The sequence below is a fragment of the Microtus pennsylvanicus genome, chromosome 6 (genome assembly GCF_037038515.1).
Source record: "Microtus pennsylvanicus isolate mMicPen1 chromosome 6, mMicPen1.hap1, whole genome shotgun sequence".
Lineage (NCBI taxonomy): Eukaryota > Metazoa > Chordata > Mammalia > Rodentia > Cricetidae > Microtus > Microtus pennsylvanicus.
In genome coordinates, this window is record NC_134584.1 from 107,983,245 (window position 1) to 107,998,841 (window position 15,597).

Sequence of the window (15,597 nt, forward strand, 5' to 3'; positions counted from 1 at the left end):
TCTAAACATTTGGCTCAGCCTTATTTCCCATTTCCTGTGTTCCATTCCATTACCAAAGAGAAGGCTATATATATGGAAGACAGCTTATGGTATTTCTCTAAATGAGTTTGAAATTATATAGATCTTTAAAATTAAAGATAGGTTCTTAGCCTGGTGGTTATGGTGCACGCCTTTAATCCTGGCACTTGGGAGGCCGAGGCAGGCGGATCTCAGAGTTTGAGGCCACTCTAGTCTACAGAGTTTCAGGACAGCCAAGCTATACAGAGAAACCCTGTCTTGAAAAAAGCAAAAAATGAAAAAGATAGGTTCTTCCTATGTAGCCATGGCTGGGCTGGGCTGGCCTGGAATTTGATAACTAGACCAAGCCAGCCACAATCCTTCTGCTTCTGCTTCCTCAGTGTTAGTATTACAGGCGTGAGCCGCCATGCCATGTCCGTCATGTAGTTTATTTTAGCTAGGAAGAATCCAGCTTTGGTTTTGTCTGATTCTCCACGGCTAATCACAGCTTTCCCCTTCTTGGCTGTAGCCTTTCAGCAACGGCTTAGTGACGGTGATGGTTCCCCAGCTGCGGAGGGAAAACAGCCTGCTCCTGTGGAATGTTTTTGACTTGAACACTCCAGTTCACACCTTTGTGGGACACGATGATGTGGTGCTGGAGTTCCAGTGGAGGAGACAAAAGGAAGGTGAGTGAGAAGGTGGCGGGCTTGTCTTCTGAGCGCTCGTGGACAGCTATAGCAGTCATTTGGGATAGCGAGGAGGTAGCAGAACAGGGCTGGCTCTAGGAGCCAGCGCTCAGGGAGGGCTGTGTTTAGTTAGAGGTGGATAAAGGGAGTGTGTAGCATTCTCTGTCTCCCTAGTTCTCTTCTCCAACCTCCATTGTAATTTCTTCTACTTGGAAGAGATCTGCTCCAGTAAGAGGTTGAGAGGAGTTTGTTGTTGAATCCTTTCAAGGGCCGAAGACTGAAGAGCAGCAGTCCTCATGTAGGTCATGACCCCTTTGGGGTTTACATAACAGATCTTTCTATTATGATTCATAACAGTAGCAAAATTACATGAAGTAGCAACAAAATAATTTTATGTTGGGGGGGGTCACTCCAACATGAGGAACTTTATTAAAGGGTTGCAGTATTGGGAAGGGCAGGATGGCTCACGCTGTTATTCCTAGGGCTTGGGAGGCAGAGGCAGGTGGATCTCTGAGTTCAAGGTCAGTCTGACAGAACCAACAAACCAATAGCAATTTTCCTCCTGCGTTCCTTCTCTTCCTTCCTTCCTTCTTTTTGTCTGTTTGTTTGTATATTTGATTATTTATTAGTGCTGGAGATCAAACCTATAATCTTACACTTGCTACTGAACTACGCCACTGTCTTTCGCTATCAATTTGTGAATTCCTAAAGCTAATTTAGATTTGACTGTTGTTTGAACCTTCCATAACTTAATTATCCTGAGTGTTTTTTAAATTTGACCTTCTTTGCGACCTAATATTGCTCCGGTATATTTTTACCACCATTTCCCCTCAGTTAGTTTTTATTGGACCACCTTATGGTTTGGCTTTGGTTTTCCCTGTGGGGAGGGACCAGGATGTGGTAGCTAAGGGTGAAGAGGGCCAGGAAAGAAGCCGTGGTCACCGGGGTTGGGTGTAGCTGAAGGACCAGCATGCAGGTGAGATAAAACATTTGATGGAGCGCAGAGGAGGCTGCTTGATGGGCAAGGAAGAACTCCAAAGCGGACTGAGGCCAGAACCAGATCCCTAGGTAGCGGAAGTGAGCGGGTAGGGACTGTGCTTGTTGTTTCTCAGACGAAGAGTGGGATGGGCAGTTGGGGAAAGCAGGAAGAAGATGCAAGAAAGGAAGTCAGTGGGAGAGCAAGGCCCCTTGGGAGTGTGTGGGCGTGGCATGGAAGGCGCAGGTAGAGGGGCTGAGTATAAGGCACTTAGTGCGCCTTTCACAAGCCAGGGCGTGTGAACAGCGTGAACGTCGGGCCAGAGCACGGATGAGCATGGTGGCTCAGAAAGGTTGCTTTCTTGTCAGATGTTCCAGGACGTCTGGGTGACATCTGGGTTGGAATGGTGACGCAGAGAGGGGACTGATGGACAAGAGAACTTGCCCTGGCCAAAGCCCACTTCTGCTACCTTGTACAGATCATGTTGTCTGCTGTCTCGGTGTCCCCAGCTATGAATTGAGGGAATTGAGTGTTGTCTGAAGATGGCCATGAAGGAGATTGTGATGCTCAGCAGTTATCCCTGTTATCCTCATCTTTTATATGCTGTTTCATGAAGCACCCTTAACTTGATTCATCCCTTTGACCGGACCCAATATCTAAGAGTATGATTCAGCCAATTAAGAGGGTTGACAGGTTGATTATTACTTTATAGAACTGCTCTGAGCTCTGAGACGCACCCATGCGCAGAAAACAGTTCTCGTTTGCAGACGAGTCCCTTCCTCCCAGCTCCTCGGGAGCACATTTGCAGAGGCGGAAGTCTCGGTGACATTAGGTCTTAGCATCCCTCTCTGTCTGCTAATTTGCCAATTATTATTTCACTTCATTTCTGTTTCTGCTCTCATGGGACTTCCCCAGGGAGTGCTAGCTGAAAAGAGCTCTCATCAGCCTCTGGCCTCTTCTCCGGTGTTAATCTCGCTTCTCATCACCACCAGTATTTTATCACCTGTTTATTCGCGGGTCTTTTCCCACCACTGGGACCTTGAGCTCTATAAAGATAGATGATTTTTTCATGCTACTGCTCTGGGGCCTAGGCGGGTATCTGCCGTAGGCTGAGATGTTCAGTAGCTGTTTGTGGGCTGTATACACATACGCATGACTGAGTGAATGAGTGAGTGAGTGAGTGAGTGAGTGAGTGAGTGAGTGAGTGAGTCACTCTCACTCCATCCCTGCCTATAACAAATGGTTGTCAGATCTAGAGGATTTGTTTTTAGGATTTTTATTTGATGATTTCTAGGGTCCAAGGACTACCAACTTGTCACGTGGTCTCGGGATCAGACCTTGAGGATGTGGCGGGTGGATTACCAAATGCAGAGGGTATGTATTCAGCGCTATTGTAGAGAAATACAAGTGATACACCAGAAATCGAACCAAAAGATACAAGAAATTAGAGGATAAATGCTGACATTTATATGCCTGTGGAGGGCTGGCGGCTCGGTATGCTACACTGGCTTGGGAGTCTTTAAGAACCAAAGTATTCTGCACTTTGAGGCTAAAGACTATTTTTTCCCTCTTGTCCTAGTATGAGACAGGATGGGTACCATACTGAGCAGTGGCTGAGCCCTTCATTTCTGTCTCTTCTCAGTGCTTTGAGAAGCCTGCCCTTGTGCTCTGTTCAGAGCCCTTCACCCATCAGCACCACCTTCCCTATGGAGCGCCTTCCAGTGTTTTCATATATGAGCATTTATTTCACACATGAATGGACGTGGTACCTGGCATGCCGCTCTGAGCAGTCACGGGACAATCTTCTTCTCCCTGGGTGGCTGGCTCTCCTGATGGTGAGAAACACAGCTCATTGGTGTTTCATATCCAACAGCGTTTCTCACACCAGCTCCTCCAGGACTGATGGGAAATGCTGGGTGAAATTCACAGCACTGTGTCTAACGCCACCCGAGCATTTTGGTTCAGTCCTATTATCTCATTGCTTTTTATTTAAATCTGTTTTTTCCAGAACATATATTTGGTCCAAATGCTTAGGGTTATGGTATCTTTACTTGTGACTTAGATGAATAATTCCATTAAGACTTGGAATTTAAATTGATCTTTTTTTTTCTCTGCATTTTTATTCTGATCATGATGGAAAATGTCTAGAGTGGGGTAATAGAGCGTATTATTCTTTGTATTTAACCAGGGAACGTTGGTGATGGGTAAAATCCATTTTGATTATGATAGTTCTTAGCTGACACATTCCCTGTCTGAAGTGCTAATCTAATGAATCTTTTTTTGTTTTTGTTTTTCAAGGCAGGGTTTCTCTGTAGCTTTGGTGCCTGTCCTGGAACTAGCTCTTGTAGACCAGGCTGGCCTCGAACTCACAGAAAATCCACCTGCTTCTTCCTCCCAAATGCTAGGATTAAAGGTGTGCACCACCACCACCCAGCAATCTAATGAATCTTAATCAATAAAAACCAGGAGTCAGATATGGGGTAAAAATTTGGAAGATGAGAGAAGTGGGAGCAGTCACCAGCTGTTTTCTACCTCTCTCCTTCCTGCATCCAAAAGGACTGAGATCCTGTCTGCACCCCATCTTATCACCTCCATTTCCACCTCCCGAGTGCTGGGATTCAAGGTGTGAGCCACTGCCGCTCGGCCTTATGGTTAACTAGTAGCTGGCTAGCTCCACCCTCTGATCTCCAGGCAATCTGTCAGAACACAAATATCACACAAAACCTGTCCTTTATAATTCCCATTGTTGAAGACAAAACATAGTGACCGTTTTCGTTACTTCTCTAGCTCTACATCTTCACCCTTATGTTTTGTTGTTGTAGTTTTTGGTGCTGCTGTCAGTCAAACCCAGGGTCTTGTGTATGCTAGGCAAGCACTTTAACACTGAACCACATTCTCCACCCCACCCTCTGCCCTTGCTTTCAGCTCTGTGCCAATGACATACTGGATGGTGTTGATGAGTTCATTGAGAGTATTTCTCTTCTGCCGGAACCAGAAAAGACCCTACACACTCAAGACACAGATCACCAGCCCAGTTCTAGCCACGGAGAGGAAGATGGTACTGCAGCTGATGTCCTAGGTGAGGGCTCCACTGTGCATCCCAGTTACGTGGCTCATACCCCAGAACTCACTCATTGTCTAAAACATTTCCAACACTGACTGTTTCTCCTGGTAGCCTTAAAGGAAGATCCTCCCAGCAGTTTGCTGGAAGAGAGGAAACCAGACCAACTAGGCCTGCCTCAGACTCTGCAGCAGGAATTCTCCTTGATCAACGTGCAAATCCGGAATGTCAATGTGGAGGTGAGTCAGAATACTTATGTACTTCATGCTTGTGGGTGCAGTGTGTGGGCGTATGCGTGATGGGTCTGTCAGAACTGGAGTTAGAGGCAGTTTGAGCTGCACAACACAGGTGCTGGGAACTGGACCTTGGCCCTATGGGAAAACAGGAAGCGTGTTTAACTGCTGAGCCACCTCTCTAGCGCCAGGCTTCTTTTTTAATTCCTAGGTTTTCTAAAGAAATAGGGAGTTTATAATGCAGACGCTTTTGAAGCTCATGTGCCACAGCATCTCATCTCTCCATCCCCTTATTTCACTGTGTGATGTTTGCTCCGGGAAGGCTACTGATTGACAAGATTATGAGCTTAATGGCAGAGCGGAATATGGAGCCGATCTCCTAAGTCTCTTCTACCTTCCCTTTATGAGCTAGTTTCCCTGATGTAAATGCAGAGTAAGAAGAAGGTGACCAAAGCACTTGAAACAGACTTGGGTCAGAAGGTTATTCTTCAGTGACAAGTCCTGAGGAGGACATGGCCAGGAGATGAAGATGGAGAAGACAGAAATCTGTGTCTTATGCCAAGCAGACTTAGTAAGAAGTCCAGCATCTTCTATACTGTTTCCAGGGGGAGAAATGGGACCAAGTCAGCAAGATGCTAATCAAGCGATATTGCACAAGGAAAATACAGGGTATCACAGCATATCACAGACTGACCACACAGCAACCTTGGGACTGATAACTTCTGTTTCTTCAAAGGGAAAAGCCAAGTTCCCAGGAACCCAAACCCTGACTCATTCAAGGCCCAGGTCCCAGCTCCAGACTAGACCATGCCTAGTCTGCCCCTTGGCAAGGACAGAAAACTAGGTTCCTTTTGCGGTTTCATCAGGGCCTCTGAGAAGCCTTGGATTGGCCTGGCAACATGGAGCTGTGTGTGTGTATTTCAAAATTCTTTGCGTCAGAGAACTGAGTATCACTCCAGGAAGGGATTTTAAAGCCTTGTTAATTTTTCTTTTACTCAGAGTTACTGCACTATAGACAGGTAAGTTCTGCAGTGCTGTGATTTGTTCGGTCTTCCACGCCATCCTGTACTGTGTAGTTTCACTGTGCTTTACAGACGAGGAAACTGAGACCCAAGATACAAAATGACCTCAAAGGCCAGCAGTTGTTAGGTGGGAAGCGATAATATTTGTTTTTGATTTTTAAAATCTTAATTAAAAAAAAGTTTTATGTGTATGGGTACTTTGTTTGTATGTGTGTCTGAGCACCACATGTGTACAGTGCCTGCGGGGGTCAGAAGAGGGCACTCGGATTTCCCCAAAACCGGAGTTACAGACAACTGTGAACTGCCATGCTGGTGCTGAGAATTGAACCTGGGTCCTCTTCTGCCTTCTGAAGGCACCAGGCACATAGGTGGTGCACAGACATACCCATATGTATAAAATAAAATATATATTTTATTTATTTTAATAAGTACTAAAACTTAAAAATCTGTTCTGAAAATGAACTATCTTTCAGACTCACTTGTTTTTATAGGCACTTTCCTTTTATTTAGGAGCCTGAGCATTTATGTTGCTCATTAAAGTCCACTTGTATCCTGCTAAGGGTGTGGCTGGGCGGGGGTGGGTACTTGTCTTGCTTGTTCAAGGCCTCGGGTTTGAGGCTCAGCACTGCAAATAAAACACAGCACAATATGACAAGGTAAATGTATTTTCCCTTGAAAATCCTTTGTAGTTTGTCTCCATCTTGGACTTGTGTCTTGCAGATGGACGCTGCAGACAGGAGCTGCACAGTGTCTGTGCATTGTAGTAACCACCGTGTCAAGATGCTGGTAACATTCCCAGCACAGTACCCCAACAATGCTGCTCCGTCTTTCCAGTTCATTAACCCTACCACCATCACGTCTGCCGTGAAGGCCAAGCTGCTGAAGGTAAGGCTGCTTCCCAGCTTTAAGTTCTCCTTGAGTCTGCAGCACGGGCATTGGTAGGGTGAGCACAAACCGGGATCAGTGAGATTTAGAAGTTGCCTGATGCTGCAGCATCTGCTGCATAGCTACTGTCCTGGCCTCCCCCTTGGTGCAGTCAGCAGTCGGGCAGGGTTATTAACCTGCTTCTTGAAGGGGTGGGTATAGATACCTTTTGAAATTCTAATAAAAACTGACTTTTCTTCAGAAAAGCTTTTACAAATGTTGGATATGAAGGGTTTCACAAATATTGTGTGCAAATACATGAACCATAGGGAATGTGCTTGAGCATTTAGAGCTCTGCGTTAGTCTGAGGGGATGCTCTCAGCAAGGCAGCTTCAGTTAGCTAGAAAGAATGGGCAAAATAGATTTTGAAGCTAAAAAGTATTTGATAGGAAAAAAAATATAGTCATTTAAAAATCTCAGAAAAGGTCGGGGTGGGGCTGGGGAAGAGTTGAGAGATGGCTCAGAGATTAAGAGCACTGGCTGCTCTTCCAGAGGTCCTAAGTTCAATTCCCAGCAACCACCTGGTGGCTCACAACCATGATGATGAGATCTGCTGTCCTCTTCTGGCCTGAAGTCATACATGCAGGCAGAACACTGTACACATAATAAATAAATAAATAAATCTTAAGAAAAAAAATCTCAGAAAAGGAGCCCTGTGGGTTCAGAAGCTGATGTGTGTGTAAAATAATCTTAAGATAAATTAATTTTAATAGTATTTTTATTTAATTCAGCACATCTAAAGTAATATTATGTCAACATATAATTAGTGAAAATGAGCCAGACCGGGTGGTACAGTCCTGTGGGAAGCAGGAAGGTCAGGAGTTCAAGGTCAGCTAAGCTAAATAGCAAGTTTGAGACCAGCCTGGTCTACATTACTCCCTGGGTTGACCCCCAAAATGAGATACTTTACACCTTTTATTTTTGGTATAAAGCCTTCTTTACTGTTGTGAACTCTCTCCTTGTAGCAGATGTGAGTTTGGAGGAGGCACACTCCCTGTGGTCTGTGCAGGCAGTGGCAACAGTGGTCCAGTTCATATCCCTAGCATGTACCTTATAATGCTGGAGGTCACCGTTAGTGGATAAAAATAGAAGTCTTTGCCCTGGCTTATATCACTCAGAATAGTTTTCTCTCCAACTCAGTGATTGTTTGTCCAAAATGATGAGATTTTTCATGTGTGAAAGTAGAGCTGTGTAGAACTCACCAGAAAGAAAGAATAGTCATTTTGTGTATGGCTCAGAAAAGTTCTTCCCTTGAGCCCCTATGGGAACCGATAGAAGAAGCCTCAGGCCTGACCATGCGCCACCCGCCCAATGCCAGCATGCTTCCAGCGTCTTTGCAGAATAAAACCACACATGAAACATATGGACGTACGATTATCTCCCTGATGGTGTTTTGGGTCTTTTCCAGATCCTAAAGGACACTTCCCTGCAGAAAGTGAAACGCAACCAGAGCTGTTTGGAGCCTTGCCTGCGCCAGCTCGTCTCCTGCCTTGAGTCTTTTGTGGTGGGAAATGTGAACTTGTTGGGCCAGCCTGAGCTTTAGTGTCGTGGTGGTGCACTTCCTATCCCCGAGACCCCGGCTCCAGTTGTAGTACTGCACCGCTGTTTTGTAATCCAATTTAACGGTGGGCTGTGGACTCCAGTATGTTTGTCTTTGATTTCAGAACCAAGAGGATAGTGCTTCTAGCAACCCCTTTGCACTCCCAAACTCTGTCACACCACCCTTACCAACATTTGCACGGGTGACCACTGCCTACGGGTCATACCAGGATGCCAATGTTCCCTTTCCTAGGACCTCTGGGGCCAGGTTCTGTGGAGCAGGTAGGTCTCTCTGTTCTTTGACTCTAACTCTGAAGGAGTGTAGCTAAGAAATTTAATTTTCTGCATAATTATCAGAAAATGTTTGTTTTTAACTTTGCAAGAGCTCAAAACAACATATGGTGTAATGCTAAATTGGTGTCTGTGGATATAGCCTAAGAACATTTACCAGGGACCCAGAGAGATGACTCAGCAGTACAGAGCTCCTGCTGCTCTTCCAGGGGACTCAAGTTCAGTGCCCAGGACCCACACGGCAGCTCACGACCACCTGGACCTCCAGCTCTGAGGGATCTGATGTGCTCTCTGGGCCTCAACAGGCACCTCTGGACATACATAGCATACACATACAGAGACACATACATGAACACGTAAATAAAATGAAGAAGTCTTTGTAAAAAAGAATGTTTGCCATAATTGAAGTCTTCACTGGTTTAGTTCTGATGATCCCGAATTTGCATCTACTTAGATCCCTGATTCATTTACCTCTCCTGGATCTTGTAGACTCTCACGTTGTTCCTTTTAAGGATCAGTGTAGTCACGAGCCTTGGCAGTTTGTGGAGATGTGTCTCAGGTATACTGAAATAGAGAGAAAAAAAACAAAACCCTGCCTGGCTGGTGGTAACAATGGTTAGCATGTGCAAGGCCCCATGTACAGTCCTTAGTACCACCAAAATTTTAAGTAGTTATTAATCCAGGCATTAATCATGCCTTAATCCCAGTTCTTAATATGATGAGGCTGGAGGCTTGCTGTGAATTCTAGTTCAACTTGGGCTACGTAGTGAGACCCTGTCTCAAAGAACAAAAAGACTACCCACTCCTGCCTTAGGATTCCCATGTCCAGCTCACTGATTCTACCATGCTCATGTGTCTCCTTTGTCAGGTTACCTGGTGTACTTCACAAGGCCCATGACGATGCATCGCGCAGTGTCTCCAACAGAGCCTACTCCTAGGTGAGTTTGTGAGACACAGCAGGAATCTGCATCTCAGGGTCTCTCTGGAAAGTTCATTTCAGTTCTCCAGTGAAATTCCTCTTAGGAGATTCTTTCTTCAAAGACTGAGGTTCGTTAACTTGTTTCTCCTGTAAGGTTAGTATCAAAGCACTGGGAAGACAGCTTGATGAAAGTGGTTGTTCAGGAAGCTTTGGGCTGGGATGTAAACCTCATGGTAGTACATGTACGGGGCCTAGTCCCACCCCCAGGACTAGGACGGGAAAGAGAAATTCTTTCTAAGTGTTTTACTCCCTGACAAAAACATTGTCCTGACCCTTAAAAACTCCTGTTCCCTTTGCCAAGCTCCACAGGAAACCACTGCCCTGACATCTGTCACCTTCTTTTAGTTTTGCCTGTTTTTAAACTTCATTGAATTAGAATCATGTAGCATGAACTGTTTTATATCTGACTTACTTTGTTCAACTTAATGTTATTGAACTTGGTATGAATGGCTGCATGGGTCAGTAATTGCACTGTGTGAACATAATGCAGGGTGATTCATTCTGTTGATGGATATTTGGATCATTTCCCGTTTGGGGCTATTAAAAATAAACTAGACACACACCCCTTTTTTATTCTTTCATGGATACACTGATTTCCTGACCCAAGGAGTGAAACTGCCGAGTCACAGGTCAGATGTCTGTTCAGCTTGGAGAAGTGTGCTCGGTGGGGAGGGCGTTTGTCCCCTTCTCACTGAAGGCTCACAGGATTGATTGCTCCACGTCTTCTCTCTGTATTGCCAATCTGTTCAACTTCTGTCATTGTGGTGGGTGGGAAATATTATCTCGTTGCTTTAATTTGCGTTCCCACGATGATGACTAGTGATATGAGCAGCTTCTGTGTGCTTATTGACCTTTTGGGCGTCTCCTTTTGTGATGTGTCTGTTCAAGTCCCAGGCGCGTGTTGCGTATTTGTGCTAGCTGTCTATTTTGATTGCAGATCTTTTGCTGGATGTAGGCATTGATTCTTTTCGAATATGTAGCTGTTTTTTCCTCCCTCCTTAATAACATCCAGTGAACAGGGTTTTCAATTTTGATGCTGTCTAATTCATCATTTTTTAATTTTATGGTTAGTGATTTTTGTATTATATCAAAAAGAAAGAAAGAGGGAGAGAGAGAGAGAGCAAACCTCAGTCTACATCAAGGTCACAAAAATGCCCTTCTGCATCTTCTTCTGAGAGTCTGTAGCTTTAAATTCCTTGTTTAAGGTCCATGGTCTCAGTCTCTTTGGTGTGCATGATGTGAGGAAAGGTGGACATTTGTTTTATTTAATAGAAGTCAATGGTTGGTTCTAGCACCGTTTATGCAGCCTGCCTTCCTGTATGGCTGAAGAGTGGTCATCTGTTCTGGCACCCTAGTTATTCTATGTCTCAGAATGTAGCCTTCTGTGATAAATCTTAAAATTTGGTAGAGTAAGTTCAGCTTTTTGGTTGGCTACTCTTAGCCTTTGTACCTCCACAAAATTCTCTCAGCTTGTTAGTTTCTACAGTGTCTGCTCATATTGATTGGAATTATACTGACTCTGCGTATCACTTAAGATAAATTGGTTTTTTTTTAAATGGTTGTTCAAGACAGGGTTTCTCTGTGTGTAGCCTTGACTGTCCTGGAACTCCCTCTGTTGACCAGGCTGGCCTCAAACTCACAGAGATCCGCCTACCTCTGCCTCCCAAGTGCTGGGATTAGAGGTATGCTCAAGATGATGCTTTGACAGTGTGGAATCTTTTCATCCCTGGTGTGCTGTGTCTCTCCATTGTTATGTATCTTCTTTAATGATTCTTAGGAATAGTGCATATTTTTTTCATCTTTTTTTTTAGGCAGGGCCTCCCTCAATAGCTCAGACTGCCTTGAGACTCACTATAGCCCAGCCTGGTCTTGAACTCATAGTAGCTCTTCCGTCTCAGCTCCCCTAGGACTGGGATTACAAGTGTGAGTCCTATTTCTGGCTATTTGATGTGTTTTGATAATAAGTAAAAATTAAAACTTTTCAAATTTTTTTTTTAAAAAATCATTTATTTATTTATTATACATACAATATTCTGTCTGTGTATATGTCTGCAGGCCAGAAGAGGGCACCAGACCTCATTACAGATGGTTGTGAGCCACCATGTGGTTGCTGGGAATTGAACTCAGGACCTTTGGAAGAGCAATCAATGCTCTTAACCACTGAGCCATCTCTCCAGCCCACTTTTCAAATTTTTTATATCTCTCTGTGTGTGTCTTTATTAGCCGAGCTATGTGTGTGAGTGCGCATGTGTCGTTACCAGCTGAGCCATCTTTTGGCCCTCAAATGATTATTTCTAGTATCTGAAAACACAGCAGATTTTTGTAGATTAGCCTTGTATCTAAAGCCACTAGTTAGGTCTAGTAGTTTTTGGAGTCCTCTGTATTTTCTGTGTATATAGTCATGGAAGAATCTGCTTCTGCAGTCTGAAGTTTTCATCTCTGAAAGCTGATTGATTTTGTTTCTTTGTTTGGATTCCCCTTCTCTTCTCTTGGTTTCATCAATTCCTAAGAAGAATGTTACTCAGGGTTAGAGGCTACAGCCAATATGAATAACGCTCATTCCAACCACAGATCTCTCTCAGCCCTCTCTGCTTACCACACTGGCTTGATTGCACCAATGAAAATCCGCACCGAGGCCCCTGGGAACCTGCGTTTGTACAGTGGGAGCCCAACTCGCAGCGAGAAAGAGCAGGTCTCCATCAGCTCCTTCTACTACAAGGAACGGGTAAGTGTCTGAGCCATTGCCTTGGATTCTTAGCCATCTGCATTCTTGTTTCCTGTCCCCTGCGTTCCATGGACAGTAGCTAAATTAGTAATCCCCTTGTAGTCTTTCAGTTTCATAGTTTATATAAGAAAGGTTATTGCTTTGTTGCTCTCAGTTGGTTTGAAATACTGTAAACTGTGGGGTAGAAGGAGAAATGGTTCGTTCTTTTACCGGAACTATAAAGAGTGCACTTTACTCCTTGTTTAAAATCTGTCCTGGCAATCCCCATCCATTGAATTGATTCCCACATATCAGGCAGAATAATTAACTTCAGTTCTTCCGTGATATCCGATGTCCTGACGCCTGTCCACACACCAAGAGCTGCTGAAGGCTGGAGGTCTTGGTGGATTTGGGACTACCTGATCTCTAGGTTTTCCAGAGTGGATCAGCCGGAACAAAAATTACCTGAACTTGCCCTTAATTTTTTAAAAAAAGATTTATTTATTATATTATATATATATATAACATTCTGCCTCCATGTATGCCTGCAGGCCAGAAGAGGGCACCAGATCTCATTATAGATGGTTGTGAGCCACCGTGTGGTTGCTGGGGATTGAACTCAGGACCTCTGGAAGAGCAGTCAGTGCTCTTAACCTCTGAGACATCTCTCCAGCCTTGTTTTTTTTTGTTTGTTTGTTTGTTTTTGTTTTTGTTAACCTTGACTGGCTTGGAACTCAGAGAGGCCCACCTGCCTCTGCCTCCTGAGTGATAAGATTAAATGTGTGTGCCACCATGCCCGGCTTTTCTGGGATTCTTAAAGAGTGCAGTCCCTACAGGACTTATCATTTGGCAGGCAGGAACCTGCTGGGCCCAGAATGCCTAGAAGTCTCTCTGTGTTGCCAGTGAGGGCCTGGCGTCGGCACTGACAGGCCTGAACACTTGGTGTTTCTGCTGACCTACTGCACACTGCACACACTCTGTCCTTAAGATTCTTCATGCTTTCCTTTAAAATGGGAAATCTCTGCCAGTAGTTAAAATCAGCCTTAAAAATAGAATCATTTAAAATAAAAAAATGGTTTTTCTATCAAGTACTTTAGGTATCTTCATGTGTTGCAGTGGAGTCTGCCTCCGGCTCCCTCTGATGGCTGGCCAGCTGTGACTAGTTCTAGTCGCAGGGCTTATGTGGCTGAAGTCAGGCAGCAGCTGATATTGGCACTAATCCAGTCTTGGGCCAAGCCATCTAGTCAAGCAGGAGTATAGTTCTAGCTGCCTTCCTGCCTGCCGGCCACTCTCCACACTCCCTCTCCTCCTCTCCTTGATGGGGTTCTGTCCTGCTGGCTGTCACAGACTGTCCTCAAACACCCACCAAACTTTATCTCCCCAAAGTCATTTACGTTAAAAAAAAATGAGCTCCTGTCCCCCCTTTTCTGCAAGACATCTGGTAACTGGGTAGAAGGTTTGCTAGTTGGAGCATTCGGTTGGCTTCAGAGCCACTTAGGGTTAGGTAAATGAGGGTTTTACTTCGTATCAGGGCTGGTTTGAAGAGGTCCCCGAGTCAGAGGCAGTTCTGAATGCCTCTTTGATTCACGTCAAGTGCTACCACCGACTTGCAGTTTGATTGGCTAGCATAGACTGGCCTACATATTTGACTTGCTGCTCAACATAAAGCCCATCTGTACTCAGAGTGCTTGTGGTTCCAAGACAGAGTCATCAGTGATGCCGGCATTCACGGTTAAAATGATCTTGCCCCGTTAGCCACCAGCACTGTGTTCCTGAAGAAGTACCAGGAGAGCATGTGGCTGCTCATGCTGCAGCTGGGAAGGACTAGGAGATCTCAGCGTGGGGCAGTTTCTAGACTGCTTTTCTCCACAGGAAATGGGCTGTTCTGGTAGTCTGATCTGACATAGGAAGGGTTTATTTTTACATAGCAACCAGATAAAATCGCAGTGTAGCATGAAACTTGTGCTGCTGTATACCATGTGCACAATAATGTTATCTGGTCATAAGTGTGTAGTTTAGAGAATTAACAAGTATGCCAGTCAAAAAAACAACAACAAAAAACCAGAAGACTGTAAGACCTTCTGGTCCCTGAGGGAGGGAGACACATTTAAAGAATGGCACATAATAATTGTGAAGGTAAATTCTGGACACTTGCTTCTGTTTGGCCACTTTTGATCTAAAGTTTCATGTGGTCAGTGTATTTAAGATGCCCAAAACAAATGTCAGTTGTTCTGTGAAATTTGAAATAACCTTCTCTCTCCCTGCCGCTCGTTCATGCTTTATCCTGTTTAAATAGAGCAGGGCAGCTACAGTAATGGGAGTCCCATGCTGGCTTCCCTAGGCGGCCTGTCTTTCTCACAGAGGTCAGTAATTTTTGAGGACTGTTTTCTCCTCAGGAGAAATGATTTCATTTTATTATTTTTTGGTTCGGAAATGTTTCCAGCTAACTGAAATCTTGTGTGTCCACATTTTCTCCGGTGTACTTCTATGTCCTTGTAGATCTCTGCCCCTGAGAGCTATAGATGAGGGAGGTGGAAGGGCTGATGTGCCTGGTAAAGGCCTACGAAGAAGGAATTGCTCGAGATTGCAGGGTCTCATGCAGCGCCTAAAGACAGTGGTTTATTTCTCTTGTGTTTTTTTTGTTTTTTGTTTTTTTTTTTTTTTAGGTTTTTCGAGACAGGGTTTCTCTGTGGCTTTGGAGCCTGTCCTGGAACTAGCTCTTGTAGACCAGGCTGGTCTCGAACTCACAGAGATCCACCTGCCTCTGCCTCCTGAGTGCTTCTCTTGTGTTTTTAATCTGCCCAGTTTAGGTTGAATTTGCATTCACCCTGTGTTTTCTAGATGGAATTACAGGGTTTGCTACCAAAAAGTTAAAAGTATGAGTGACCTAAAGATCTGTCAAGTTTCGTATAAGTCGTAAAGCACAGATGTTCACAAGGACAGTCTTGGCAAATAGGCCAGTGATTACCAGCCAAAGAAATAGTGGCCAATCTAGAACTTCTAATAAATACGGAGCATCGACCTACAGGTACTTTTCAGATTTTGCAGCCTCTCATCTCTGCTTCAGGTTATGCTGTTAAAATAGCTCTGTGTAAGTAGCTAGAGAGGCCTTTCAGGTAACAGAGAGAAACAGTCTGGTATTGTGCAGACCCCCTTGGCTAGCTGGAGCGCCTGGAGAGCTCCCT

General features: G+C 44.6%; 1 protein-coding gene across 4 annotated transcripts in view; it reads left to right on the forward strand.

The window, feature by feature from the left end:
* The window catches only part of Wdr59 (WD repeat domain 59), a 66,323-nt gene that overhangs the window by 23,057 nt on the left and 27,669 nt on the right, over nucleotides 1-15,597 (forward strand). For all 4 annotated transcript variants that reach the window (XM_075977303.1, XM_075977301.1, XM_075977302.1 and 1 more), the window contains exons 10-18: nucleotides 527-683; nucleotides 2,954-3,033; nucleotides 4,585-4,738; nucleotides 4,835-4,959; nucleotides 6,696-6,860; nucleotides 8,308-8,403; nucleotides 8,564-8,720; nucleotides 9,598-9,667; nucleotides 12,280-12,433. In XM_075977303.1, coding sequence (XP_075833418.1) covers nucleotides 527-683; nucleotides 2,954-3,033; nucleotides 4,585-4,738; nucleotides 4,835-4,959; nucleotides 6,696-6,860; nucleotides 8,308-8,403; nucleotides 8,564-8,720; nucleotides 9,598-9,667; nucleotides 12,280-12,433 — 1,158 coding nt within the window. The remainder of the gene's footprint in view (nucleotides 1-526; nucleotides 684-2,953; nucleotides 3,034-4,584; nucleotides 4,739-4,834; nucleotides 4,960-6,695; nucleotides 6,861-8,307; nucleotides 8,404-8,563; nucleotides 8,721-9,597; nucleotides 9,668-12,279; nucleotides 12,434-15,597) is intronic.